Raw genomic sequence first — 26717 nt, forward strand, 5'->3', positions numbered from 1 at the left:
ATAAAAAATTACTACATATATTATAGAAGGCGGGGCCAGGTGCCTCTCCTGGCCCTTCATTGGCTTCGTCCCTGATCCTACACATATATATATATATATATAGGTAGGCCCATTACAATTAAGTGGCTAGGCTAAATTCTACTATTTAGAACTAGAACTCTCCACATAAATATCATAGATATTTTCAACTTACATAACTCCCAAATATTTTAGAAATCTCTATAAGTTATCTAATGTTCTATAATCTTTCAACTTTCCCTACAATACTCCACAATCTCCACACAAATATGGAAGACTTTAGAAATCAATTTTACTTATGCCATGGAGATGGAGAGTCCTAAGGGATTGAGTGTTGCCTGTGTGGCTGCAAACTAGCTGGGCTTAACAAACCTATGTGAATAATGTGTTATAATTGTCACTAGATTGATTTGTGATGGTTTACTGGTTCATAAAATATTCAAAGGAAAAAATGCCAGTAAAATATAGTTTAAAAGTGCCACAACACTTTTCTTCCAATGTTGATATTGTACCTTTAAATATCCATTAGCCATTTCCAAGAAGTTTAACAATGCAATTTATTGCAACTAAACTAGAAACTCATGAAGGAAATTCTGTGTAAGATAGTTGTGAAAGTTTAATTATAGGTCATGCTTTGTTAAAATTGTTTATTATCCCCAGTAAAAAAGGAAGGAAAAAAATGTGATATTTTGACTCCTTTCATTGCTGAAAAAGGGTTTACAAAAAACAGTTTTTTGTTTTGGGAGTTACAAAAAACTGTTCTTCAATTTTTTAGTTTAATTATAGCACATAAACTTTGTTTTGTCGAGGTTCTTGGAAAATCAAGATGGACATAGATTGGAGTGACACATCGTCTAGTGATTCAAATGAAGATTTTGATGACCTTATAGATTGTATGCATTTGAATTTGACGCAGGAGTACAAAGATTCCTTTAAATTCAAGGTACCAAAAAGCATTTGGTGTAGTAAATGCACTTAATTTATCTGATGATGGTGCACCCAAATGGGAGCTGTTAGAACTCATCTAACAAATCAAATGTGGGCATTATTCAGAGGCAATGCTAGATGAAGTTATTTTTATAATTCTCCAATGTTTTGCTTTGATTACCTATTTGTGTAATTTTTTAATATTTTGTTTTGGTTATGTATGACTAAAATTAATGTTTGTACAACTCAACACTTGAAGTAATTAATGTAACTTTTCTATTGTATTTAAATTTAGTCAAATTTTAATTAAACTTTATATATTGTATTTGTGTAACTTTTATTCAGTAAGTTTTATGAATTTTTGTTTTCTCGTTTTGTAAATTTTCTTAACTAAGTTGGTTTGAAATTTAAAAAAACTAAAACTTGTTCTTGAACTGTTTTTCGAAATGCAATCCAAACAAGACATTAAAAGTGTTCAGATAAGTGGACAAATGTATGCCGGTTACACTTATCTATATGATGGCACTGTTTTTAGAAGAGAATCAAATCCACGTCACCACAGCTTTCTCAAAAGTGAGATTGGAAAAGAGAGAGGCGCTGAATCGCAAGGCGAAACCGCTAAAACCCAGGAACCACCGAAACTCTGAAACCCTTTTATTCTCTCTCTAGAATATATATACTGTATACTACTCGTATTATATACGCACAGATCGATAGGTCGATTGCTTTTGCTCTTCGAGAAAGAAGAAATTCCGGTGTTCCAATGGCGGGTCACTTCCCAAACGACGCACAGCGCATCGACGACGACGAAGAAGAAGTAATGTACGATCAAATCCAACAGTTCCTCGAAGACCAAGCCATTGTTATCGAAGACCAAGACATTGTTGTCGAAGACGAGGACGAAGAAGAGGATGAAGAAAACGATGAAGGAGAAGAGGACGACCCACACGAAGAAGACTATTTACATACCCCTCGGGCGGAAGTCTTACCTAGGGTTTCACCGGCACCTAGGGTTTCACCAGCACCTGTAATTGGTCGGAGTTCGGAGAATGTTGTTGAAGAGAATGAAGATAGTCAGAGAAGAATGGGAGGGGGTGAGACATCATCGTCCCAGTGTAATAGAGTTGAAGATGGAGAGAATTCGAGTGGAGGGGAGTGGAATAGGAGTGAAATTGATGGTCTGTTTTGCCCTATTTGCATGGAAGTTTGGACCAACGGTGGCGAACATCAAATCTGGTGCGAGTTTGCTTCATTATTTATTTCCTCATAAATTACTAAATCTAGACAACTATTTGGATTCAGGAACTTTTCTAAATTAGAAAATTTAAATCTTTAAAAATTTGGAAAAATTACAGAGCTATGTATAATAAACACAAGTGTTAATGGTCCCACCCATGTGAGTTGGTTGGGAATTTTTGGTACTATAGTGACTGATCTCGTACCTGAACCCAATTCTTCGTGCTTGTAAGCCTTTGCCATTGCATCAAGCAATGACCCATATGATACCATATAAACGTAGACTTAGATTTTTATGTAGTCTCAACACATGGTTGTATGCGTGGTGAAGCTTTGAATTGAAGGAGGTGGTGGGCGAGTGATCAATTTTGAATTTCAGGAATTTTTCATAATAATGGTCTAGAAACGATAATACTGGGAGTTCACATAGACATAGGAAGTAAAATTTAAAGCAAGATTCGAGATGTACTTTCTCGAATGGTTTACTCTTTTCCTTGTACACTATTGCTTTTCCTCAGTTTAATTTTGGCATATATACATTGAACCTATGCAGCGTAGCAACAAATTCTGATTTAAGGAATTAGTTGGCATTCAAACTGAAATTCAGGAATGGCTGGGGGAATAATGAGGACTGTCGAAGATGACCAGGGATCTATATATATGAAGAATGAAATTTGTTATTACTTGAGTAGAATTGTTTGAAATTTTTTTGCTTCTTATGCAGGATTCATTCATAAGATCTCAATGTGTGAGAATGATTTGGGAGTATTGAAGTATATGGACTAGATTCAGTTTAATATGTTTTATTAAAAACTTGGAATTAATTTGTATTAAGGAACATTTAAAAATGTTGCTTACTAAGGATGGAGTGCGAAGACAAACAAGCACTTTAAGTCTTGACAAAAATATACTAGTCTATGTTATGTATTTCAGGCCTTCTGGCTGTTTTGTGTTGGTTCGATGTGGATTGACTATTTTCCTTGATGGCCCCGTACTAGGCTATGCTAAAAATCCTGCGATCTAGAAGAAGCAGCTATGAGGAAAACATTCCTCTTACCATGAATTTGGAACTGGAACAATTTTAGGACTCCCATGAAATTTGATGACCTTTTAAAACATTTTCTGTCTTTTGTGATTGTCCCTGCAATTTCTATATTGGAGCAGTTCTATTTCCAACTTTTCAAACACTGTCCCTAGTTCTGTAAGCCATCGCAGTTCATGTTAGGAATTTTGTAGGAAATCTTATCTACTTCAGTTCCTGTTAGGAATTTTGTTGGAAATCTTCTATACTTTTTAGTATTTTTGTTCTAAACTTTAAATCATCTTGGAGTTTTTGTCAATTACTTTATTGGGGCAGGAGGAAGAAGATTTCTTTCACTTAATTTTTCTTCTGTCTGTTCTTTTATCAGTTGTAGTATCAGCACCAATCTATCAAGAATTCTTACAGAAGTTTGATGTGTTGAGCAAATTAGGTTTATTATTATTATTATTATTATTATTATTTTTATATTTTTAGTTTTTTTAATCACAGTTGCCACCATCTGCATTGCTGAAATTGTAGTGTAAATAGACCTAGAATAAGGTGCGGTATTGTGTAATGTTTTTTTTTTTTTTGGATCAGTTATGTACTCACACACGCTTTTGCCCACGCTGGGGCACTAACCCCTCCCCTCCTCTTTGAGGATTGGGAGGCTATACCATTGGGCTAGAGGCCCTTTGGTGGTACTATGGAATGTTGATAAAAAAAGAGAAGTAGAAACCTTATATTTTTTGTTTCTTCAGTTTGCAAGAAGTCCAAATAACCAGCTTTGTTAAGCACCAATAATTTAGACAAGTTGAATCGAGTTTTTCCCAACTTCAAAATGCATATAGGATCAAACTTTCAAAATTGATTGACCTTGTCTTTTCACACCATTTTTCACAGACCTGACTGATGGTGAAGGGATATATGATGTAAGCCGCAGAATGACAACAAAGCTAAGATGTGAATCTTGTTAATGATAGGGTGCCTCATGGTGTTTTATTTCATATCTGCCTTGAATGCCGGAAGTGTATATAATGATGTTTGATGAAACAAAAAGCTTACATTTTCATTTGAGATGAGGAAAACCAAAATTAACATGGTAGAGTTAGTAAGGAAAGATATGATGACGTGTTTTGACTGAGGTACCATTGTTACCTCACAGACTCGAAATCGGAAACAGCCTCTCCATGCGGTGGTAAGGCTGCGTACATTTGACCCTCTCCAGACCCCGCAATAACGGGAGCCTTGTGCATTGGGCTAGCCCTTTTTGGTTTGACTGAGGTTATGACCTTAGATAAAGTAACTTATCGAAAAAATAAAAAAATGACCTTAGATAAAGTATAATATGATGAAAAATACGATTTATGTATATAGGCAAAAGGCACTTTTTGTTGTTATTGTTATCATTTATGTTCATATTACTGTACATATTGGATGGTTAAAAGTTGTATTGCACATTCATTTTCATTTGAGAATTGCATTTTAAAATTGCTTCACTTAGCATCAATTTGTTAATCTACATATTATTATTATTATTATTATTGTTATGGTTATTTTGATACGTAACCTTTTTTCCTTTTCATCCAATTATATGGTTTGAGGAGTGCAGTTGTCTTCCTTGCGGCCACTTATATGGTTTATCTTGTATAAACAAATGGTTTAAACAATGTAGAAATTCAAGGAAGGTATGCTTTGTTATTACTTATTTCCCTGTTTTCCAAACAATCAAGATAAATTTTTTTATATATATTTCTTTTCTTGTCAAAAATTTCCTTCTCCCAGTGTCCTCAATGCAACAGGAAATGCTCCTTGAAGGATGTTAGAGTGCTTTATGCATCACAAATTGTTGTTGTTGATCAAGAATTACAGAAGGTGATATTTAATCTCGTTGAGATAATCTTTTGGCACAAGCTTATAATTTTATTAAATTGAATCTTTTTATTTTTTATTTTTTACTGCAGAAAGTTAGATCTCTTGAAGCTGTATGTGTTTCTCTTGAGAAGAAGGTAAGAAAAAAGTACAAGTCAACTCAATTGCTGGTTTAACGGCTGCAGGATTTTCTTTTATCCTGGTAATTCTTTTATATACTGTCTGTAAATAGTTGACGGGACTGAAATTTGAGGCATCACGGTGCAGTTGGGGTAGTTGGCTTTAGCAGATTGGATGGTGCTGCTTTTAGAAACTTTGGATGGTCATAGTTGTGGACCTGTGGTGCTAATGGTTGCGCAAGTGGAAGTGCCAGTAGTGGCATTGGTTTTCTTCCATTTCCTTGAAGTTATTATGCATGTCCGCTTGACTTATGAATTGACTTTTGAAATACTGTACCCTTGGTACAATTTACTAAGAAGATTATAATGTTTTTCCTAGTCATAATCCTCCAATCCTTCAACCATTTTCACATGAAGTTACACCTCTCTCTCTTCGTATGTCCTCAAAGTTATTTTCTTTCTTTGTTATCTCACAGCAACATATTTATGTTGCAATGTAAAGCTTCCAGGCCTCATGAGCATTAGTTCCCTTCACTCTTTTCCCACTTCTGTAGCAATATTAAGCATGGACTGCATCCATAAATGGAAAGGTACATTATTAAGGAGTATAAACTTGGACACTACATCCCCCCAATTTCTTCCTCAACATCTTCATAGTTTTCGGTTAATTTTGGTTGCTTGGAGAACTTCCTCCTTTGCAATTCTGGATCCGGTGCTTTTAACCTATTTTCAAGGCTATCATTATTAATCCATTTACGGCCATTCCCAACAGCATCACGAGCATTATGTGCTCGACTAGACCAAGATGTGATGCCTCTACCATCTCCAGGTCTACCTTGACCTGCTTACTTTTCACTAACGCTGCACTAGAACCTTTAGAAGAACGGCGCGATTTGCCTCCTGCAGTATATGATGAGTTGGTTCCAGTTGCTCTTCTGAGCTGTTGTATCTCATATTTTTGTTGTGGCTTCAAATTTTTTTTTGTCAAGCTATTATTATCTTTATATCTGAGCGTAGGTCATCTCTTGAGTCACTAAAGACTTCACACACATCTTCATCACTAGTCCCCCTAGTTGAGACTCTAATTCTTCTCTCCTTTTTTGTTTCGCTCTCCTTATTCTCTTGAAGATGTTTTATTATTTCTATCCCAATTCCTAGCTTCTTTGGAAAGGCATTCACAAGGTATCATAATTCCTGTTTAAAGTGTCAAGTGTTCCTTTAAGCCTGTGATCCACCTTCAATAATCTTCCCTCAAAGTTTGCAATCAACCTTATTTCTGTTGCTATAAGGATGTCTGCAGCAGTCCAACCAATATGTAGAGAAAAAGGGTCATATCCCAGTGTTGTCCCAATAATTGAGGTGCTGGAGGGGAGTCCAATCAAATTTACCACTCAGATTAATATTCTCTTCCAATATTTGATGTGTCATTTCTAAATTTGGAATGAAAATTACATATTCTATGTCAATCATGTACTCTAAATTATAAACCAAATAGTGACTATTTGACATAACAATTATATGTGTTTTAAATCAATAATTTTGTTTTTCACTATAATTGCCAAGTTGACAACTAGCGAGTACTAACTAGTACTCCCTCCGTCCCAAAATTCTTGTCCATCTTTCTATTTTTGGATGTCTCAAAATACATGTCCCATTCCAAAAGTTCATGTTCTTTTTTATATAACATTCCCAAACTATCCTTTTAACTAAATAAGTGCAATAACTATGGAGTACTATTTTATCTTTTAACAAGGATAAATTTGTAAATTCACTCTTATATATACAATAAACCAATACGATAAAAATTTGGATTCCCCAAACAGCCCAAGAATTCTGGGACAGAGGAAGTAATTTAAATATTTGATATTTAATAAAATATAATGTTATCATTTATTGTTATTTATATATATGATATTAAATACTATCAAGTATCCACATAATATCTAATAAATTACTAAATTTTTAACTAGTAGCTAGTAGGTAATTAATTTATTAATATCTTTAGTTTATTAGTATTTTCTATTTATTATTTTCTAATAAACATTTTATTCAGTATCAATAGATTATTGAATGCTATCTAATCAAAGTATTTAACATGGAATTTGTGATAATTGTTAACCTTGACAATATATAATAAATGGCTCTATAAATGTAAAATTAAAAAATGAGAAAATAACAAGTGATTTAAAACAAAAATACTGGAAAATGAAAAAATATATAAATATTATCTTTTATAAAATATTAAATCATTAAAATTATAATAATTGATCGTTGATAAAAAATCAACATTACATGGATTGGATCTGGATAATTATTTATTATAGAAGAAGAGAATAAAATTATAAAATATTACCTTCATGGGAAGTTGAAATTATAGATTGTAGATATGCAGGTCGCAACTCAATTCACTACAACTTCTTCTAGATCTAACTCCACATAGAAACAATAAAATTGGATTAGATTTCCTGAATCTACTCAAGTTGGGAAAAAAATCCAAAGCTTTTGAAACTTAATTATCAATTCAACTATTAAAGTTTTTAATAGAGAACTATGCTTAGTTGTCGTGTTTATGGTATTTGGAGAATAGATACATTTTACAGGCAAGGTTTTAGAGGTTATCGAGTTGTTGACCATTAAAGAAGATAAAAGGAGCTTAAATGATTTTTTAAGACCTTAGATAGCCTTCATCCATTATGAACCCCCATGGCCTCCGTGTGCAGCAACTGTTACAGTTTGCTGTGACTCTTAAGTCCTAATGGCTGTTAAATGGCCCTAATGGACTTGGAGCTCAGCAATTCTATTACTTAATGTCCGGTTGTATTAACTTTGCCATTTAACTGGTACAACAAAGTCATGGTATTTTATATGACTTTTAACTGCTGTATCTATGGCTGGATGGGGATCAGTCCTTCCATCTAATTCTTTTGTTTTTGGCTAAAATAACTCATTATAATATTGTTCCCTGTAGCACATACTTGTCATTATATGTTTACGAGATGAGGGTTCAGAACCAAAAAAAAGTTGACCAAGTTAGCCTAGAATACCTGGCCGTGTCCATTATTTTAAATCAATTTTATTATTTGGGCACTTGGTCGACACATCTCGGTCACTTGGTCAACCCATTCCGGAAACTCTACCAACACATTCTACACTTTTTGTCTTATATAAAACAAATACACGACAGTCCTAGAAACAACATACGTCAAAGTGTTCAACTTCTAAGGAACAAAAACCATAACTATGATAAGATAGGATAGTAATATCGTATAAAATATAACATTTTCTTTTTGATATTCGAATACTGTCATTTTCTAACTTATGTAACTTTAGTATAGAATTTATAAATTAATTGAAGTTCTATGATCGTCTCATTCAATAGATTTGTAGACGAAAATTTATATTTATATTATCTGTGTCCACGTCGTGTCCTACTTTTAAAGAATTTGACGTGTTGGCGTATCCGTGTCATATCGTGTCCATGTCCATGCCTCTTAGATCCTTCTTTTTTTTCAAAAGGATGGTGTTATATATTTTGCATGAGATGATTTTGACAATTGTTGTATAACTTCTTATTTTTCTGATGTTTTGCGATAGCAAACCTTCAAGTAAATTTTCTTATTTTAAGCTCTGAGGCCTTGTAAAAGAGTTGTTTGAGGTAGCAGATTTGTTTTTGAGGTAGGAGATGTGTTATTGTATTTGAGGTTAAAGAAGATGGTGTAACAAATTAAGTTTGTGGTTTTTTGGGGCAAACCCATTTACTTGCACATTCTATATGGTTTGAGATTGACACTTTCCCCCTCCTCCTCCTCCCCCTTAAAACGGAGAAAAAAATAATAATAAAAAATTGTTTTGGTGTTCTGTTCTATGGATTCCTTTGTTTCTGTTAAATAATGTTTCCAATATTGCAAATTATTTTGTGACTACTGTCCATGATACCATTTTCAAAGCAATGCAATCTTTACTTCAAGGATTTCATTTCCATTTTCCTTGCATTTTTACTGATAGATGTGGCACTTGTGTGTGCAGGATGCTCAATGGTGTAAGAAAGAAGTTGAGTGGCAGAGGAAAGAAGCTGATCTGTGCCTAAAAATAAACCAACTTACGGAGGCATGTTTAGTTTTATTTGCGATTCCTTTCTGGATGTAATTGAACATTTTCCCCACATTTTTCAGCATCAAGAAGTACTATGGATATTGCCTTCAGTTTTTTATTCCTTGAAAATGTTTCTAGTGTGATTCACTGCAATTTGCATGTATTGCATATCCTGACTGTGCTGACATTAATCCTTGGCTTCCATATTCTAGTTTAGTTGACTCAACTCAGCCTTTTTCCAATTATTTAGTATCACAATATAAATCATTTTTCTGTATTCTACTCTACCTTAGGGCATAATTTCAGTCAGTTCAGACACTCTCTTATCTTTTTTTATCAACTGAATCCATATTAGGTTTGGTCTTCCTCTACCCTCAGCATCCCCCAATGTAGACTGCTTCTTCCTCGCAATTATTGGTCCTTGCCGCATATTGTCAAACTATCTTAATCGATTGTCTCTTATTTATCTCCAATAAATGCTACTCAATTGTCCCATGAACTTATAAATTTATCCTTTCTTGTATTACCACACATCCAAACATTTACCTTTCCGCCGCACTCTTTTTTAAGAAGATGTAACTGGTCCTTGTGCACCTTGTTGACCAGATTATTTATTTGTTATTATTATTTTTATATTTTCTCCCCCTTATTTGTCCCTTTGTATGTTATTGCTTATTTGTAGATTTTTTCCCTTCTAATATCTGGATATGTTTTCAGAATATTAAGCATTAACTTTTGGGCTTAAAAGGAGCTATTTCCATTTTTTTTCTTTTCGTTTTGTAACATATTATTCAATTTTAAATTTGTGGTTCAGAGGTCAAGTTATTTGGAGCGTTTGTTGGAAGACTCACAAAGCAGGCCACTGGGATCATTCACTGCAAGTGGGGTTTGTCAAGAACAAGTGATATTCGGTAATAATTCCTTTAGATGAAAAATGTTTGCTTGATGGATGAGATATTTGAATTATTTACTTGTTTTGGATTATTTATTTTTTCCCTTTTGCGTGATTTATTCCATGGTAATGATATGTTACTATATCCTGATTTGTGATTAAAATTTTGATCCTTTTTACATGTCTAATAGGACATAATGATCAAGAATTTGGCAGGCAAGGATCCTCTAGCAGCTTTATATTGCAGGTTTGTCATTTTCTTTGTTTTCTTCTAATGTATATCTCCTTTGCTCAACAAAGAAAAAGAAAGAAAATCTACTACAAATTTGATATATCTTCATTTGTGAATCATGACAGTTATACTTGGGAGACAATAAAACTTTTCTATTTTTAGGCACAAAAGTATGAATTTAACTTAGTTTATGGTAGGGTTACAAACATTAAGACGCTAATGCAGGAGTAATTTTGGGAAAGTTATGCAGTACTTTCCATAGTAAATTAACAGTTCTTGTTTACTGGTACTACGTAGCTATTGTAGATCACGTAACTGTGGCTGAGGTATCACGGGTATTTGAGTTTATTAATATCAGTTATTTATTTCTTTTAGGATGAGCTAATGCTGGGATTGAATTTAATTAGGATTAAGATCAACTGCCAGTTCTCTTCAGTCATGCTCACTCACATAAAGTCCTCAGATTCACAGTTTTTAGTAGGCTCCAGGCTAAAAAAGAAAAAAAGTACCTTTTTTTTTTTAATTTTTTAATCATTTATTCATATCATTTTCTTAATGATTATTAAATTAGAATGTTCTATATCAAATCACAATCATATTTAATGGTTCATATTGTTTAAATAAAGTACTTGACATAATTCATATATTTATAGTTGGCTACTTAAGATTAATTGAATGTAGTGTTTGATTCTGAATGTCTAAGATAATATATTTTTGAAGTTCTACATGATTGTAGTTTTTATTGTTTCACATTTAATTTGGTTAAGACAATGCATATTGAAGGATTTATGCACATTAGTTTGCCCGATCCTCTTAGTTGATATTCCAGTTTTAGAGAATTTTTTATTAGTTGTGTTGCATATCTTGAATTGTTCCAATTATATATTGATATAATTGAATTTATATCAAATTGAAAAGATATATGTATATTGATTTAGCTAACCAATTGAATATGTTGAAAATTTCCTTTATTTTGATATTGACTGGTTTCTGTTGCACAGTTTAATTATTTTTGTGGGTAACTTACTCTGACCTCTCTTGAGGTAGGAGAAAACAACACTGCATAAAAGATTTTTGAAAAATGTGGTCAACCTCCCTTGAGGTTTTGCATGAAATTACTCTGACCTTCCCTACCGCCAGTTGACAGTTAGTCCAGTTAAAGATATAACTCTGAAATTCCAAAAATGCCTTTAGATGCATCTAAATGACATAATTAACCCTATTAACCATATGAAATTACCATTTAAACCATAATATCTTGGACAGAAATACCTTTACCATTTTAAAATTTTGATAAATAATTAATATTTGGATTAAAGATATAGTTTGTGTATTAAACAGAAAGTTAGAAATTAAATATAGATTTATTATATATATATATATATATATAGGTGATATTCTATACAAATATATCTCCTCTCCCAGCACTGCATGTCATGCTTGTGCTGCCGCTGGTTGCGCCGCCTCCACCACCGCAGCAGCCCCTGCTCTAGTCGCCTTCTTGAAGGTGGCCTTCTTTGCTTGGTGTGCAGCCCACGGTAGCATTCTCACCCTTGACAATCTTAGAAGGAGATGACAAATCGTGGCTAATTGGTGTTGTATGTGCAAGAAGACGGAGGAATCAGTGAATCATCTCCTTATTCACTGCCCGGTGGCAAGGGATGTTTGGTCTGTGTTTTTGGCATGGTTTGGGTGCTTCCTAGAACCATGATGGATTTGATTGAGGCTTGGAAAGGTTGTCTAGTGGGGAGCCGAGACAAGGTTGTTTGGAGGACCACTCCTCTTTGTCTTTGGGGTTTGTGGCACGAGAAAAATAGGAGACATTTTGAGGGCAAGGAGACTCCTATTTGGTCTCTCTAATACACTATATTGCATACTTTATTCTTTTGGGTTAACAGGCGGAATTGTAAATCTTTGGGGGATCTTTTGGATTTTGTGGATAGTTTAAAGCTTTAGTTGTTGCCTTTGGCATTTTTGTCTATTCCTTGGGAGCGCTCCCGAGTGCCTTCTATGAAATTTTATATATATAAAAAAAAACATATATATACATGTTTAATGTTTGGGCCTGAGCTCCAAGTGTCTTCAGAAAAATGACTAGCAAAAAAGGAATCCCTTTCATTTTCATATAATTTACAGTATTTTTAATTTTCCCAAAAGTAGTTTTTTTTTTTTAGTTGGTACTTACACACACATGCCTCCACTGAGGCTCAAACCCCTGACCTCCCTTTGGGAAGTAGGGGCCCGGTACCGCTAAGCCACAGGCCTGTTGGTAAGTAGTGTTTTATATAAACATTTTACAGTCAGCCAAACACCTGTAAGTTTTTAAAACATTTTTAAACGCGCTTTACATAAAAGGAAATGGAGTTTTGGAAGATAAAGAGGTCCAAAAATGTTGCTTCATTCCTTCTTTGTCACTTTTGATCAGATTCTGGGTGATGTTCGAGTGATAATTCTGAGTCTGCTTTTATTATCAGTTAAAGTTTTGTGTCAGCTTTATAGAGTTTTGGAAGATAAAGAGGTCCAAAAATGTTGCTTCATTCCTTCTGTGTCACTTTTGATCAGATTCTGGGTGATGTTCGAGTGATAATTCTGAGTCTGCTTTTATTATCAGTTAAAGTTTTGTGTCAGCTTTATAGAGTTTTGGAAGATAAAGAGGTCCAAAAATGTTGCTTCATTCCTTCTGTGTCACTTTTGATCAGATTCTGGGTGATGTTCGAGTGATAATTCTGAGTCTGCTTTTATTATCAGTTAAAGTTTTGTGTCAGCTTTATATACACAAACACTTACTATTAATGTTGCTTTTCTGGTTTCTCGCTCGTCACTTGTTATTATTACATGATCCTCTGATATGTTTTATTTCTTGAGTTAAGTTATCGTTCCAGTACCATTTTTCAGTTGCCTTTGTATAACTGAACAATGTCATTATATTGTAGAAAGAGTTGCAGGTAGATGGTGCTCGATTCTTTGATGTGGATGCTTCTAGTCAAATTCTTATAATTGCCCGAAGACTGTCCGGAATTGGAGGAATGCATGTGCTTACCAAAGTAAAGTTTTTTGGCTTTGTCATGAAGTGAAATTAGTGGCTATATGCTCTTAACGTCTCTTGAAGTTTTTTAAACCTTGGTTTTGCAGATGAGCTTGATAGCTCCATATGAAAGAGAAAATATTCAGCTTCCTGTCAATACAAAAGCTGTTAAGGACTTGCGTGTTTCCCCTCATGGCAGACTTGCACTACTGGCATCCTTGGGGAAGAAATTATCAGTTATCAGGTAGCTCTTAGCTTTATACTTCTTGAAACTGTTTCTTTTGTATATTCTTCTCCTTCCATGGAAGTAATATTAGTTTGTTGTTTTGTTTGTTTCAGTACAGAAAGCAACAATATCGTTCTTACTTATGATTTACCGGTAAAAGTTCTGCCCATGTCATGATATTGATGTTTATTAATAAACTTCTGGATATTAGATTATGGTTCATCATAGTTCCCCAAAAATGGTACATTTCATCATAGTTCTGGTCCTGGATGATTGCTACGGTTAACAGGACCCGATTTACTTTGAATGATTGTGTGTGAGCCAAAGTTAGGTAACTCCTTAGCAAATGCTGTGAAAATTGTAGAGAACTTTTCTTCAAGTTATGATTCAAAGCAGGGAAAGAGAAACGTGTTTAGTACTTTATGAGGCAAGGAAAAATGTATTTACGATGTGACTGTGGTCGGCCTTGTACAATAATTGGGTAATTCCATAGCAACTGCTGTGAAAATGCTGGAAAACCTTCCTTCAATGTATGATACTAAGTGAGGAAGGGAAAAAAATGTGTTTATTGATTTATGAGGCCAACAAAAGTATGATTTACTATGTGTGAATGTGAGCATTGTTTCACCTATTGATTTAAGATCTTGCCGATTACAGTCTTTTCGACCTCTTTTTTTGGTTATTTTGTTTCTTAAATCGTTATAGTTGTTATCAAAGACAGTCTTTTTAAATTTTTTCCTCTTTTTAGATTGAAAGAAGTAATTTTCCTGTTTAATGTTGTTTTTCCAGGCTGCTGCTTGGTCATGTTCATGGGACCTCAACAGTTCACATTATATGTACGCAGGATTACAGGTCCCATTCTCAATTGTGTTCTGCTGATTTTGATGATCTAGGGTGGTGATTTCATATAGCTATATATTTTTATTTATTTATTTATTTTTAAATAATGCAGAATGGCATGCTTATGGTGTTTGATATGCGACAAACTATGAGGCCTGTTGAATCTATGGTTGGTTTGACATGCAACCCAATTCATACCGTGATCTCTCTTTCGCCTGATCTAACTCTCTGTCCTGGTGTTAGAACCCTATTAACCGCCTCTTCAGTTGGCCTGTGTCATTGGAACGTTGGTGGCGTTGAAGAAAGGTCTGTCCATATACTTCTTTGTATTGAACTCGATAATTGTACTTGTTTTGATCATTTAACTATAGAGCTTTATGGTTATGGCAAATCTTGAATTTCTCATTCGTTCTAGAAATCATCTCATCCTTATGAAGGGGGAAGAAACTGAGTTGAATAAGCATAGTGGATATCAACTTCCTTAGCAAATAGTTTCCCTGGCCAAAAAATGGGGGTTTAACGGCACATATTTTTCATCTCCAAGTACCCCCTCTTGGCTGATTCTTTGATCTTTAATTCCAGTTATCTCACTCTCTACACATACAATTTGCAGCCATAGTGTCATCAGACCTCTCCGATTCTATGGGGTCACTGTTTCACTCGACACATTGCCAACCTTTCTAGAAGTGGCCTCCCTCTCTCCAATCACCGCCACCAACTAAAACATACACATGTATCCACTTATATTCAAGTGTTTCTGTGTCATTAGAGAGCTCTCCGTGACTGAACGTCACTTTTGTTGCTTTAGAAATGTTCCAATTTTTATTGACACTCCCTCCTACAAGCAAAGATTCAAATCTTGACCAAAAAACACATCAAATCAATTTCCATGGACATTTTAAGTTAAAATGCTTCATATCAGGAGTAATTGGAGCTTAATTGCATCGTGGATAAATACCCAACTTTTTCTAAGTGATTCAAATCGGAGTGCCTTTTAACATAAGAATGGCAGTAATGTTTATGTGGTCAATTTCTCTCTCTCTCCCCCCCCCCCCCCCCTTGTTATACCATCTGCTTTATGATTGAATGATTTAACAATTTATCAACTTCTATTGAAGGCCATTTTTGGTTCCTGAATCGAAGAATCAAGGAGTTTGTATATCTCTTGCTTACTGTCCTAGCGGTAATGACATTGTTGCTTCATTCCGGCCTAAGGTTGAGTTGTCTAGTGACATGGCTGTTTCTCAAATTTCACTTACCCCTTCCAATTCTCTCATGGGGCAAGCAGTGCGGGGCTCACATGTTCTTTATAAGAGAGTGGGTAGCAAAGGATATCAAATATTAGGATCTACATATGCCAATGTAAATGATATTCGACTGCCAAAATCTGCAATTATAGACAGAGAGAACCACAACCCATTGTTTGCTTATGGGGATGAAGTAACAGGTGAATTGGTCTTGCAAGATTTGCCTTCTTTAATGGTCGTTGAGCATCTCAAATCACTGAAACATCCTATTCGCGATGTGAAGTATACACATGCTTTAAGCACCGGATTACTCAGCTGTTTGAGTGAGGACAGCATACAACTTTTTTCTTCCAAGTATGTGGAAAGGTAACTTTCCTTTCTTTCACCCCCTCCCTTTTTTGCAGTAGACTTCCTGTGTCCTTTTCCAATTTCACTTCATTTATGTGGACTTTTTTTGTCATATACAGAATCAGTCCAGCTATGTCAATTGCTTATAACTCTTAAACTTCCATTTTTCTCTGAGCTATATCTTACGGTTGTGTGTGTGTGTGAGCACACACGCGCTTGCGTATTGATGCTGCTACTAATTTATCTATGATTCTGAGTTAGTTCTTTTTCATCAAATTGGTCACGCTAACAATTACAAGAATGTTGAAAAAACTTATAAAGTTGAGAATCTCTACCCAAAGTTTTCTAGTTTCTATTGGTCAAGTTTGGGAGAAGTTAGGTTTCTAAATGTTTATGTTCGTGATCAATACAAAGCTTACTTCTTTCTTTTTTCTTCCCCCTTTTGTTTTCCATTTAATATTACTTGGCAGTTGACTCTTTTAAAATTTGCTACAACAATGTAACTTTTACGAGGCTTTTTTCATTTTTTGTATTGTTTTTCATTTTTTCCCACTGAAATGTAGACAATGGTGTACATGATGCACAAATTACCAAACCTTGTATAGCCAACAAAAATCATGTAAATGACTAAAAGATGTTTAGACCTTTTGAACCACCACTGTTTTTAAAATTGTGCACCAAATAACAACCCATAACACCTCAGGATCCACATCGAATTCTAACCTTTAAAGATTGTCCTGCATCCAATTCAAAATTTTGGAATATCATCATTTAACATTTTTATTGTCATTCGTGGTGATGGCTTCAGATTTGATATTGGTTTTAAAGATGATGGATTTTTGTATTCAAAGAGCCATGGAAACATTGACGACTTATGGGATGTCCAAACATACGCGTAGCTTTTGGTTCTGTAACTTCTCATAGCAGTCCATCATGTTGTCAAGAAAAATATTTTCAAGTGATAATTTAAATTGACCAACCCCGGATAAATGAGATCAGGCTTCGTATTGTTGAGTGATATTGGAAATAATTTTATCAATGTGCCTTGCTCTGAATACTTGGGTTGGATCATGATTAATGTGAGGGAATCAATATAATAAATACAACAATTACTATTGCTTTAGTCTTACTGCCCTAAATTTTGTTGCAGGTAACCTTTCTTATCGGGCAAGGGACTGGCTTATATGTTATTCTTTTGTTTGTCGCCACATATGGATCCATGTCACTCAGCGTTGGAAGTGCAGACTGGTTAGTTTGGTTGCTCTCTACTGGTTTTTGGGGTTATTTTGATGGTTTGTTGAACTTGGAATGTAGTCCATTTGGATTTCCTTAAACAAGATTGTATAGAAAATCTAGACTTCAGTGGTTTCTAATCTACCCTTGTGTGATTCCTGTTGAAGCATGTACTCGGGGGGTGGGTGCAGATTATTTATATCTATATAAAAATAAATGTTTATGTTTAACTATGGTCAAAACATTCAATAAATGCTCGTCAGTTAATGAAGTGGGATGCGCTTGCAACTGATGGTGTCCCTAAATTAGGTTTAAAATTAAACAACCTGAAAATGTAAGATTTTATTGTTTTCATTTGATTCCAAGTCAACTTGATGGAATCTGAGTACTGCTGCTTCCAATCAAGTCGGAATAATTACCTTTGGGTTTTTCATGAGTTTTTTATTTGTTGATTGAATCAAGTCAAATCAGTACTCTCATACTTCATTTTTAACCAATAATCCTTGTGCTCCTTATTAGAGGACAATGTGGGCTATTAAAAGGAGTTGTAATAATTTGCGGTTTGTTTTGCTGGAGCAACAGATGTACAGGAGAGAAGCGTTCCAATCTTGAAGATGACTTCTGCAGTGACATGTAGGAGGGCACTACGACACTTTATAGGTTATGGATTTGACGGCCTTGACTGCATTGCGGTGTTGAAGATGCATGTTGTGTGCCCTAGCTAAATTTATTGACAAAATGGAGGGTCCATTTATATATGTTGGATGATTGATGTCCGTGAGGCAGCATCATTTTTGTAATTGTGAGGATGGCCTTGTGTGATGATGGCAACAACTTGATCCCCTCATGTTCTTTGCAGCCCAGCTAGAAGTACTTTTGTTTCTTGAGGTGTTTATATAGTTTACGAAGGTCAATGTTTGTTCTGCTAGAATATAGAACACAAACAATTTCACGGAATTGAAACCTCAATGTTTGGACCAAGTTTGGAATTTATTTGAAATTGAATCAAAAGTTAGAACCATGGGACACGGATATTATCCCCATTTTATGAAAATAATTTTGCTATTCGAGAAATTTAATACAAATTTTGAATTAATTTTTTTTTAATTCTAAATCCGAGCACCATTTCGGTACTACCAAACATAATAGTATCCAGTTTGGAGCTACCAAACATAATAGTATCCAAAACAATGTTAGGATTCTGCTCAATTATTAAATGAGTTTTGAAATGTTTATTTAGGGAGAAACTTGAGCCAAGCTTGAAATGAAATTGTTCCGAACTATTCATAAACAATTGCTTATCAAAAGTACAAGTAGTGGAATATAAAACATTAAGCAGCCAGTGTGCCAACATTGAAGTAGTCTTGATTATTGATAAAGCAAAGTGCAACTGCATAAGCAGCTAATACTTGCTTTCGCAAGAAGATTAAGACATAAGAATGGCCCACATGTATGGCATAAAAAAAATAATAATAAAATAAAAAAATAAAAATAAAAAATCAAATGCCCTTCAATTTTAACAACTTAAATTTCCAATGAGAACTTGTTGATAAATTCAAATTGAGAGAAATTAAATGATAAGAAAGGGTTAAAACCTCAGCAAACCGAAGGGTGATTTTGAAAAAAGCACTTGCAGAAAAGGGATAGGGAAGAGAACACGTGAATCAAACACCCTGGGCTGCTAAAACTGTGATAATATAAAGCAAACAATCATCCTGCCTCGCACAGAACCCTCACAAAAAGCACTTCAATGTTGGATGAAGTATGCAATGAAGCTCTCTTTATTCTTCCACATCCATAAAATGGCAACAGGAAATGTGTTTGCAGAAAGAATTTTCCGTCTATTTCACGGACTCAAGCTTTTGGCTTGAGGATCTTAACAGTCTCCCACGTGAAATCTGGGTCATCACGGCCAAAATGACCATAAGCAGCAGTCTTCTGGTACCTGTAGTTGCCTCCTCTCTTGAGGTCAAGATTGATTGCAATCATTCCCGGCCTAAAGTCAAAGTTTTCCTTAATCAGAGCCAATATATCCTTATCCGGAATCTTCCCTGTCTTGTAACTGTCAACAAACACAGACAATGGTTCCGGCACACCAATGGCGTAAGAGACCTGCACAATACAACGGCGGGCAAGTCCTGAAGCCACTACACTTTTGGCTGCCTGCCTAACAATGTATGCACCACTTCTGTCCACCTTAGTAGGATCCTTCCCTGAGAAAGCACCTCCACCATGAGCACCCCAACCACCGTAGGTGTCAATAATTATCTTCCGACCAGTGAGTCCTGCATCACCATGAGGTCCACCAATGACAAACCGACCTGATGGGTTGAGGTGAAATATGGTTTTCTCATCCAGAAATTGGGCTGGGATGACAGGTTTAATCACGTGCTCTTTCAAATCCTTGGCAATCTGCTCGTTTGTGACAGTCTCATCGTGTTGGGTTGAGATGAGAACAGTGTGAACTCTAATAGGGACCATAGCTCCACCCTCATTCCGGTATTCAACAGTCACTTGAGTCTTACCATCAGGCCTCAACCATGGGCATGTCTTATTCTTCCTCACCTCAGTGAGCTTGGACCCAAGCTTGGTTGCAAGGACATGAGTCAGAGGCATGAGTTCAGGTGTTTCATCAGTGGCATAACCAAACATGTGACCTTGGTCACCAGCTCCAATTTCCTCAGGCTTCTTGCTGAGGTGACCATGAACTCCTTGGGCTATGTCAGGGCTCTGTGCCTCGATGTTGACAAGAACCTTGCAGTGATCAGCGTCAAGGCCAACATCAGGTGATGTGAACCCAATCCCCCTGCAAGTATCTCGAACTATCTTCTCATAATTAACTTTAGCCTTAGTTGTGATCTCACCGAACACCATAACCATGTTAGTTTTCGTGCAGGTCTCACAGGCAACTTTGCTTTCTGGATCTTGTTCCAGGCAAGCGTCGAGGATGGCATCTGAGACTTGATCACAGAGCTTGTCAGGATGGCCTTCATTGACTGATTCTGAGGTGAAGAGGAAGGTTTCCATATCTAGATTGACACAGTTTATTAAAGTATGTGTCAGTTCTTTGCCAATAGATAAAAATACTAAAATTTCAAGATATAGCAATGATCCAGGAGGAGTTAAATGTATAAAATATAAATAGAATCTAAAAAGAAAAGCAAAATACATATGCTTTTATTGCTATTGGTTGAAACACATACAATCTTATAATCCATTGACCAAACAACTACATTATTCTTGCTCCATATACTGCTTCTACTTCGAAGAGTAATATGGCTCAAACTATGTCTAAAAGTCTCTAATTTACTGAGTTGTTGTGTAAATCTTCTACAAATTTCCAAGGTTTTTTTTTGTGCTATCAATGCACCATCCTCCTATTGAGAGCAACGTGGGATCAAATACTAAGCATTTTTATCCCAAATGGCTTGTGGTACCTCCATAGCAGCATTTTACTGGAGTCTTACAATTGTCTTTGGGTACATGTGAAATAAGAAATAACCTATTTTGCATGGATTTAGGGTTATGTATTGGGTGTATGTATGCGACTATGTCAAATATTCAAGCTAAAGGACATGGGAACATGGCTCAATACAGATATTATTTAATGTCCTTATTAGGCGCATGTTAAACCAAAAGTGTCATGCACATATCTCATATGTCCAAGTGTCAGGTGCTCAACACAGACTTCAGAGATTTTAAAAGAGTCCATGTAACATGGGAAAAAAAACAAACAAATAATATGTAGTTTAGAACAAAAGTAGAAAGCATGCATGCACTGTATTTGTCATGGTACCTTGTTCTTCTTTTTTTTTCTATTTATTTTATTTTTATTTAAGCTTTCATAATGTTTGTATGATGCTACAAGAACTAAATATTTCAACTTTCGAGGTCCAAATTCTTGTGACACTTCAGTTTGTAACATTATGTAGAAGATTAAGTTGCATATATACATTACAGTAAAAGATTTCTCTGCAGTGCAAGGGTAACTTCATAAGAAAGATAAAACCATAAGCTACCATGGATTAGCAATAATTTCTACCGCAACACATACCCAAACTCAGCAATCTAGAAAGTACGGTAAGAATTGAAGTGTTGCCGAAGCCAAAAATATAGCAAAAATACGATCAATCTAACTTAAAAAACTGGGAAACTACTCATGACGCTACTCATCTCACGATTTTATGATTATCTCATTCATCAAATCTTCCAATCAATCTGGTTCCATTAATTGCTCGAAAGAATTTGATTTAATGAGTTTTTCAATTTATTTATTATTTTAGCCAGTAACAAATGATGTGTCCTTGTTATTTAACCACATCCCTATCAGCTCAACAGAGTAAATGAAGTATTTTCAGTATACTATTCTGAAGGAAATCAGGATCAAATTGTTCATTTATCTGTCATTATATTTTCCTTTTAACTGACTCAGAAGGGAAAAAGGTCAAAACAAAAAAAAAAAACAAAAGAGCAAAATAGAACAAACAGAAGCAGTTTCAAACCTTAAAACTACATAAATCCTACATTTTATGTTCCCTTTATTTAAATCTGCAGAGTTTTCATCCACTTGTCATTTACTAAAAAGTATTTCATATCAAACATAGTACCAGATAAAAAAGGGGTTTCACATCTCATCCAAGTTTTTGCCAGTACCAAGTAGTACATAGAGATAGATTAATCATAATCCATTATGTGCATGTGACCACAAATGGATTAATTATTAGATCACAGCTCAGTACACTGTACATGCCAATACGCTCTGCAACCTAATAAAATTAAATCATGGAAACTAAATAGAATACCTTCATTTTTCTGGTTAATACCACCATAGTGATCCATTAAACTCTGATTCAATGTAACTTCATCATAAGAAAATCAAAACTGGCAATGGGCAACTTAATTAACCACAAAATTCACGATCACATATATAGATCTAAAAGGAGCCATTGTTTGGTACATTGCTAAAAATGCTAAGGGCTTGCTTGATTTGTAATTCTAAAAAAAGTTCTTAAAAACTCAAAAAAACATAGTACTATAAAATATTATTCTCTAAAAACAGGTCTTTTTATGACTTTGAGTTTTCAGAAAACTTAACCAAGCAGTTTTTCGAAAACTGTTTCCATAATTACAAACCAACCAAATCCTAAGATTACAAAATGAGATAATGGGTTCAAATTCCTAGAGAAGTCTAAAAAAGTCACTTCATGCAAAATAATGCTAAAAATAGGACCGTATCATGTCCAAGCAATAATTCCATCAGCAAGATAGATCTAAAGCAAGTGGCCATTGCTTGGAGCATTGGTAAAAATGGTCGGGCTCTCAAGTATGAGAGGGTAGGTTCAAATCCCGAGAGCAGTCACTCCGTGTAAATAATGCTAAAGAATAGGTTAAAATCCCGAAAGCAATCACTTCATACAAATAATGCTAAAGGGTAGATTTAAATTCCTAAAACAGTCACTTCATACAAATAATACTAAAGGTTAGGTCAGTATAGAGTCCACCCCACCCTCCCAACACCTCAATGTTCATCAATCTTATGAGCATACAATAGATCTAAAAACCAAATGCAGGATGCAAGAATGCGAAACTTTGAGAAACTGAATAGTATGGGTTCACTAATTTAAGATCTTAATCGAAGAAATCAAGAAAATGAGATCTAAATCTAATCAATAACCTTTCTTTTTTTTTTTTTTAAATCCAAATAAGTACAGAGGGAAGTGAATAGCAACGTACCTCTGTGAGTGAATATGGGATCTGTGATGAGCGGCAAAGAAGCGAAAACGTGGGGAGGAAAAAAGAGAGAATAGAAGATGGGTGAGAAGAGAGGGAAGGAATTGAGGAGTTTATATATATCTCATGTCACGCGACTCTCTCTCTCTCTCTTTCTGTTGAGTTGTTCCATCTATTCCAACCACCTTACTATACCTCCCTATTCGGAACTTGGGACCCACTCACCCATTTCACACACCCACACTCAGATGGGTGAAGTTGGTTGGTAAGGGCTTCTGTTTAATACATTCAGGGTGGTCAATGCGCCACCTCCTCCATCTCGTGCAACCACCACATTTGGATGGAAGAGGATTTAATGTGTGTGTGTGTGTGTGTGTGTGTGTGTGTGTATATATATATATTTGTTCCTTACTCCAACCAATGTGTTATTTTTCCATGCCTAATAAACTACATTTACTCTATACACCACACATTGTTTGGAGGCTAATTCATGATTGGATCTCAAATATGACCAACTTTGAGAATGAATCCTTGTATAAATCTTTGGTATTCATTCATATGTTGAAGCTAATGTTAGGTTTTTAAGCTTGACTTTATATATCTTTAATTATTTCACTTTGCTTTGTACTATCAATTAGATTATACGAATTGGGGCTCAATATAATTTGAGATTCTAAGCGAAAAAAATAAAGTGATATTTTAATCAAATTTATCTATATGTTCATGTTAGTAAATAGGCTCATTAATTGTTTTGTGATTTTTAACTTAACACTAAGAATTTTTTCAATCTCTGATTTCATCTTTAGTTAATTAATTGGTTTGTGTTTTCTAATATTCAACAATATAAATAAAAATGATGACAATTCACAAGCAAAATATATAATTTTACAATAAAACTATACAATAATTTAAATTGTAGAACAATAGAAGCTGATTTCGAACCAATGCTCCAACAAATTCTTCAATACAATAAAAATGTATTAAAAATCAAGTGAGATATTTTAATTATAAATTGTAATGAGTATTGAGTGGAAATGATTAAAAAAATTGTTTAAATGGGAAAGGATGAAAATATGGGAGGAATAAGGGGGAAAAAAAATAAAAGTTAACAAGATTCTTAGAAAAATATTAAAAGTTTCACCATTTTTCACTAGGATATATATGTTTGCGCCCGCTGTAATGAGGATAAGAGAGAGAAAAAATGTATAGTTTCTCTTTTATTTCATACTTATTTACCAAAAAAAAATTAGGTAGGTTATAAAGAAAAAGAAGTGAAAAAGGATAAAAATATTTTAGGCCGAATTTTCAAAGAAGGTAAAAAAGGATAGAAATCTTTTAGGCTCACTGTCTAATCGCTTTATTAGGTTTAATAAAAGAAGAAATTTTTTTTTAAGGAAAGATAGAATATATAAAGAAATCAAAAATTTTTGATGCCTCTTATTAATTGGGGCTTAGGCGATCGCCTAATTCTTCTGAGGCACAATCGTACATATAAATTTAAACGAAGCTTATAAGGTTCTCCAAATTTTATTTATTTATTTATTATTACTTTTTTTTTTACATTGTATACTGATTGATTGACTTGTGTACTTAAATTTTAATGATATGTGTTGACTATAATATTTAAGGCCCTTTGCTGAGAAGTTTTACTTTATAAAATCAAATGAAGATAAGACTGAAAATAAATATTTGGCATAGGTACCTCAAAAGCATTTAGATGCCTAGTATTAAATTATTAATTATGAAAAATAAATAAATAAATAAATAAATGAGCTCTTCCGGTCTACATGGGATTGAGTACGAGCGTTCCCAAAATCACAAAGCTTGCGCTCTTGCTACACACTAGTTTGCTTCACTAGATTTAAATTTAATAATCAATTTAGCTGTCATCTAAGGATCATGCTAAGTTCAAAATTCTAATAAAGTGATTTATGTCCCTGAATGAATTGGATGAGGTCAAAATTTTAATTTTCTCTAGAATAAAAATCTCTTTATTAGGTTCTCGACTAGATTATTAGGTCCAAAAATTATTATCCGTCATCAAGAACCGGCTTAAAAATTAAATATTATCAAATCAAGTGTCCCTTCTGGTAGATAGTTTTTAACTTTTTATTGCTCGCAATAAAATCATGATGCTCTTTTCTACCATAATTATGAAGTTGTTATGGGGCCATTGTAACGGTGAAAGCTGAAAATCATTACTCCCATAAAAAGGGCAACAATATTGCATAAAATGAAGAAAGACATAACTATATATATATATATATATATATATGATGGGGAAAAGGCTGCTAGTGTTGGAGAACAAAGACTGGAAAAGAGGAGGCATATATATGTGTGTGTGTGTATAGATGGAATCAGTGAGAGAATGTTGTGAGTAGTAGAGACCATTGAAATGCTCCTCCTTTAGCAAGCAAGAGACCATAGTCCGACCACTACTTCTGCCACCATGATCACCTTAATTAGAAGTACTCCCAAGTAGCAGAACAAGATTCATATACATAATACCAAGAGGTCCCAGTACAAACCAAGTCCTACTCCTGTCTATCAAACTGACCTCCTTTTCACTGTCTTTTGGACTCTACCATATACAAACTTCTCAAATCAAGCTTTTAATTACCACCACCAACTAAAAGATATATAGCCTAGTGGTATTTTTTCACACTCCGAAGTAAAAAGTGAACAGTTCAAGATTCTATGAAAGTAAAGTGGATGTGTGAATTTCTTACCAAGGTACCAAAGACACTAGGTGAGTAGTCCAAGATTCAAATCAAGACTCTAATTTGAACCCCACTTTCTCACTCTCCCTTCTTTTTTTATAATTTTGATACTTGGCTGAATTATTTGTACAAGTATTTTTACCCCCAGTGTTGCTAAAGAGTCTGTTCAATTAAGTTTATTAAGAATGATTTTTTTTTATAACCAAATAAAAAATAAAAAAACATATTACTGTTCAAATTCGTATCTAAAGGAATTAAAAAAAGAATAATATGTAATTCATTCTTGAAAACGATTTTTTATTTTATTTTTATAATTTTCTTAAAATTGTTTTCTAGTTTCATAATTTTTAGAACAACGTACGGAACAAAATGGATTCTAAAGTTTCATGTTGGAAATTTTCCCACCTGAATTTCATTTGAGCCTCACTTAGGGCCGTTGCTTATTCAACTTTCCTCCTCTAGACCTGAATTTTTTTGGTCTATGAAGCTACAAGCCCACGATTGGTGAGCCCATACAGGGGATGGGCTCATTAGAAAAGGGCCCAATATTGAAACGATCCATTGGTTATTGGACCATACCAGAGGAGCCCAACACTTTTGGGATAGATCAAGTAATTTCATGCTGTTATACGAAACCAGAGACCAAAAAAAAAATTGAAGGAGGTAGAAATAGAAGAAAGTTTTGATGAGAAGTTGAATATGACACATACACACACATATAAATAAATAAATAAATATATATATATATATAAATAGATGCTATGTATATTAGGTACAAGATGATTTTGAAGGTGAGGGCTGGGTCCGAGAGGTGTTTTACACTTTGCTTACATACACTTGCTCTGTTTAAGATGTTGACATGAGATAGGTATGCTATGTCGCTATTTAGTTAATAATTCAATTGCACATGCACCACAAACTGCCCTTTTCTTATTATTC

At 34.4% G+C, this 26717-nt stretch overlaps 2 protein-coding genes across 5 annotated transcripts; one reads left to right on the forward strand and one right to left on the reverse strand.

The window, feature by feature from the left end:
* Positions 1 to 1469: 1469 nt before the first annotated feature.
* Positions 1470 to 18425, forward strand: LOC132313004 (uncharacterized). Of its 4 annotated transcripts, XR_009483359.1 has the most exons (15): positions 1471 to 2181; positions 4815 to 4890; positions 4988 to 5077; positions 5167 to 5211; positions 9220 to 9300; positions 10100 to 10196; positions 10369 to 10424; positions 13343 to 13453; positions 13542 to 13678; positions 13774 to 13813; positions 14450 to 14512; positions 14613 to 14806; positions 15619 to 16113; positions 17246 to 17343; positions 17911 to 18423. XR_009483359.1 is itself a non-coding variant. In XM_059811604.1 (14 exons), exons 1-14 carry the CDS (start codon positions 1709 to 1711, stop codon positions 17247 to 17249), a joined length of 1962 nt encoding a protein of 653 aa, XP_059667587.1. In that variant the 5' UTR covers positions 1471 to 1708; the 3' UTR covers positions 17250 to 17888. The 4 variants fall into 4 exon arrangements, 2 of the variants coding, with proteins under 2 accessions (XP_059667588.1, XP_059667587.1); XR_009483360.1 differs by lacking the exon at positions 15619 to 16113 and having other exon boundaries at positions 1470 to 2181; positions 17911 to 18425; XM_059811604.1 differs by lacking the exon at positions 17911 to 18423 and having other exon boundaries at positions 17246 to 17888.
* Positions 18426 to 18671: 246 nt separating this feature from the next.
* On the reverse strand, positions 18672 to 23294 carry LOC132313005 (S-adenosylmethionine synthase 2). The gene is made up of 2 exons (XM_059811606.1): positions 23062 to 23294; positions 18672 to 20357 (listed from the first exon to the last, which is right to left on the reverse strand). Exon 2 carries the CDS (start codon positions 20353 to 20355, stop codon positions 19183 to 19185), a length of 1173 nt encoding a protein of 390 aa, XP_059667589.1. The 5' UTR covers positions 20356 to 20357; positions 23062 to 23294; the 3' UTR covers positions 18672 to 19182.
* Between the last annotated feature and the right edge of the window lie 3423 nt (positions 23295 to 26717).

This window comes from Cornus florida, unplaced genomic scaffold (assembly GCF_030987335.1).
Source record: "Cornus florida cultivar Cherokee Brave unplaced genomic scaffold, ASM3098733v1 CherokeeBrave_3.0.0_Hap2_Chr06, whole genome shotgun sequence".
Classification (NCBI taxonomy): Eukaryota; Viridiplantae; Streptophyta; class Magnoliopsida; order Cornales; family Cornaceae; genus Cornus; species Cornus florida.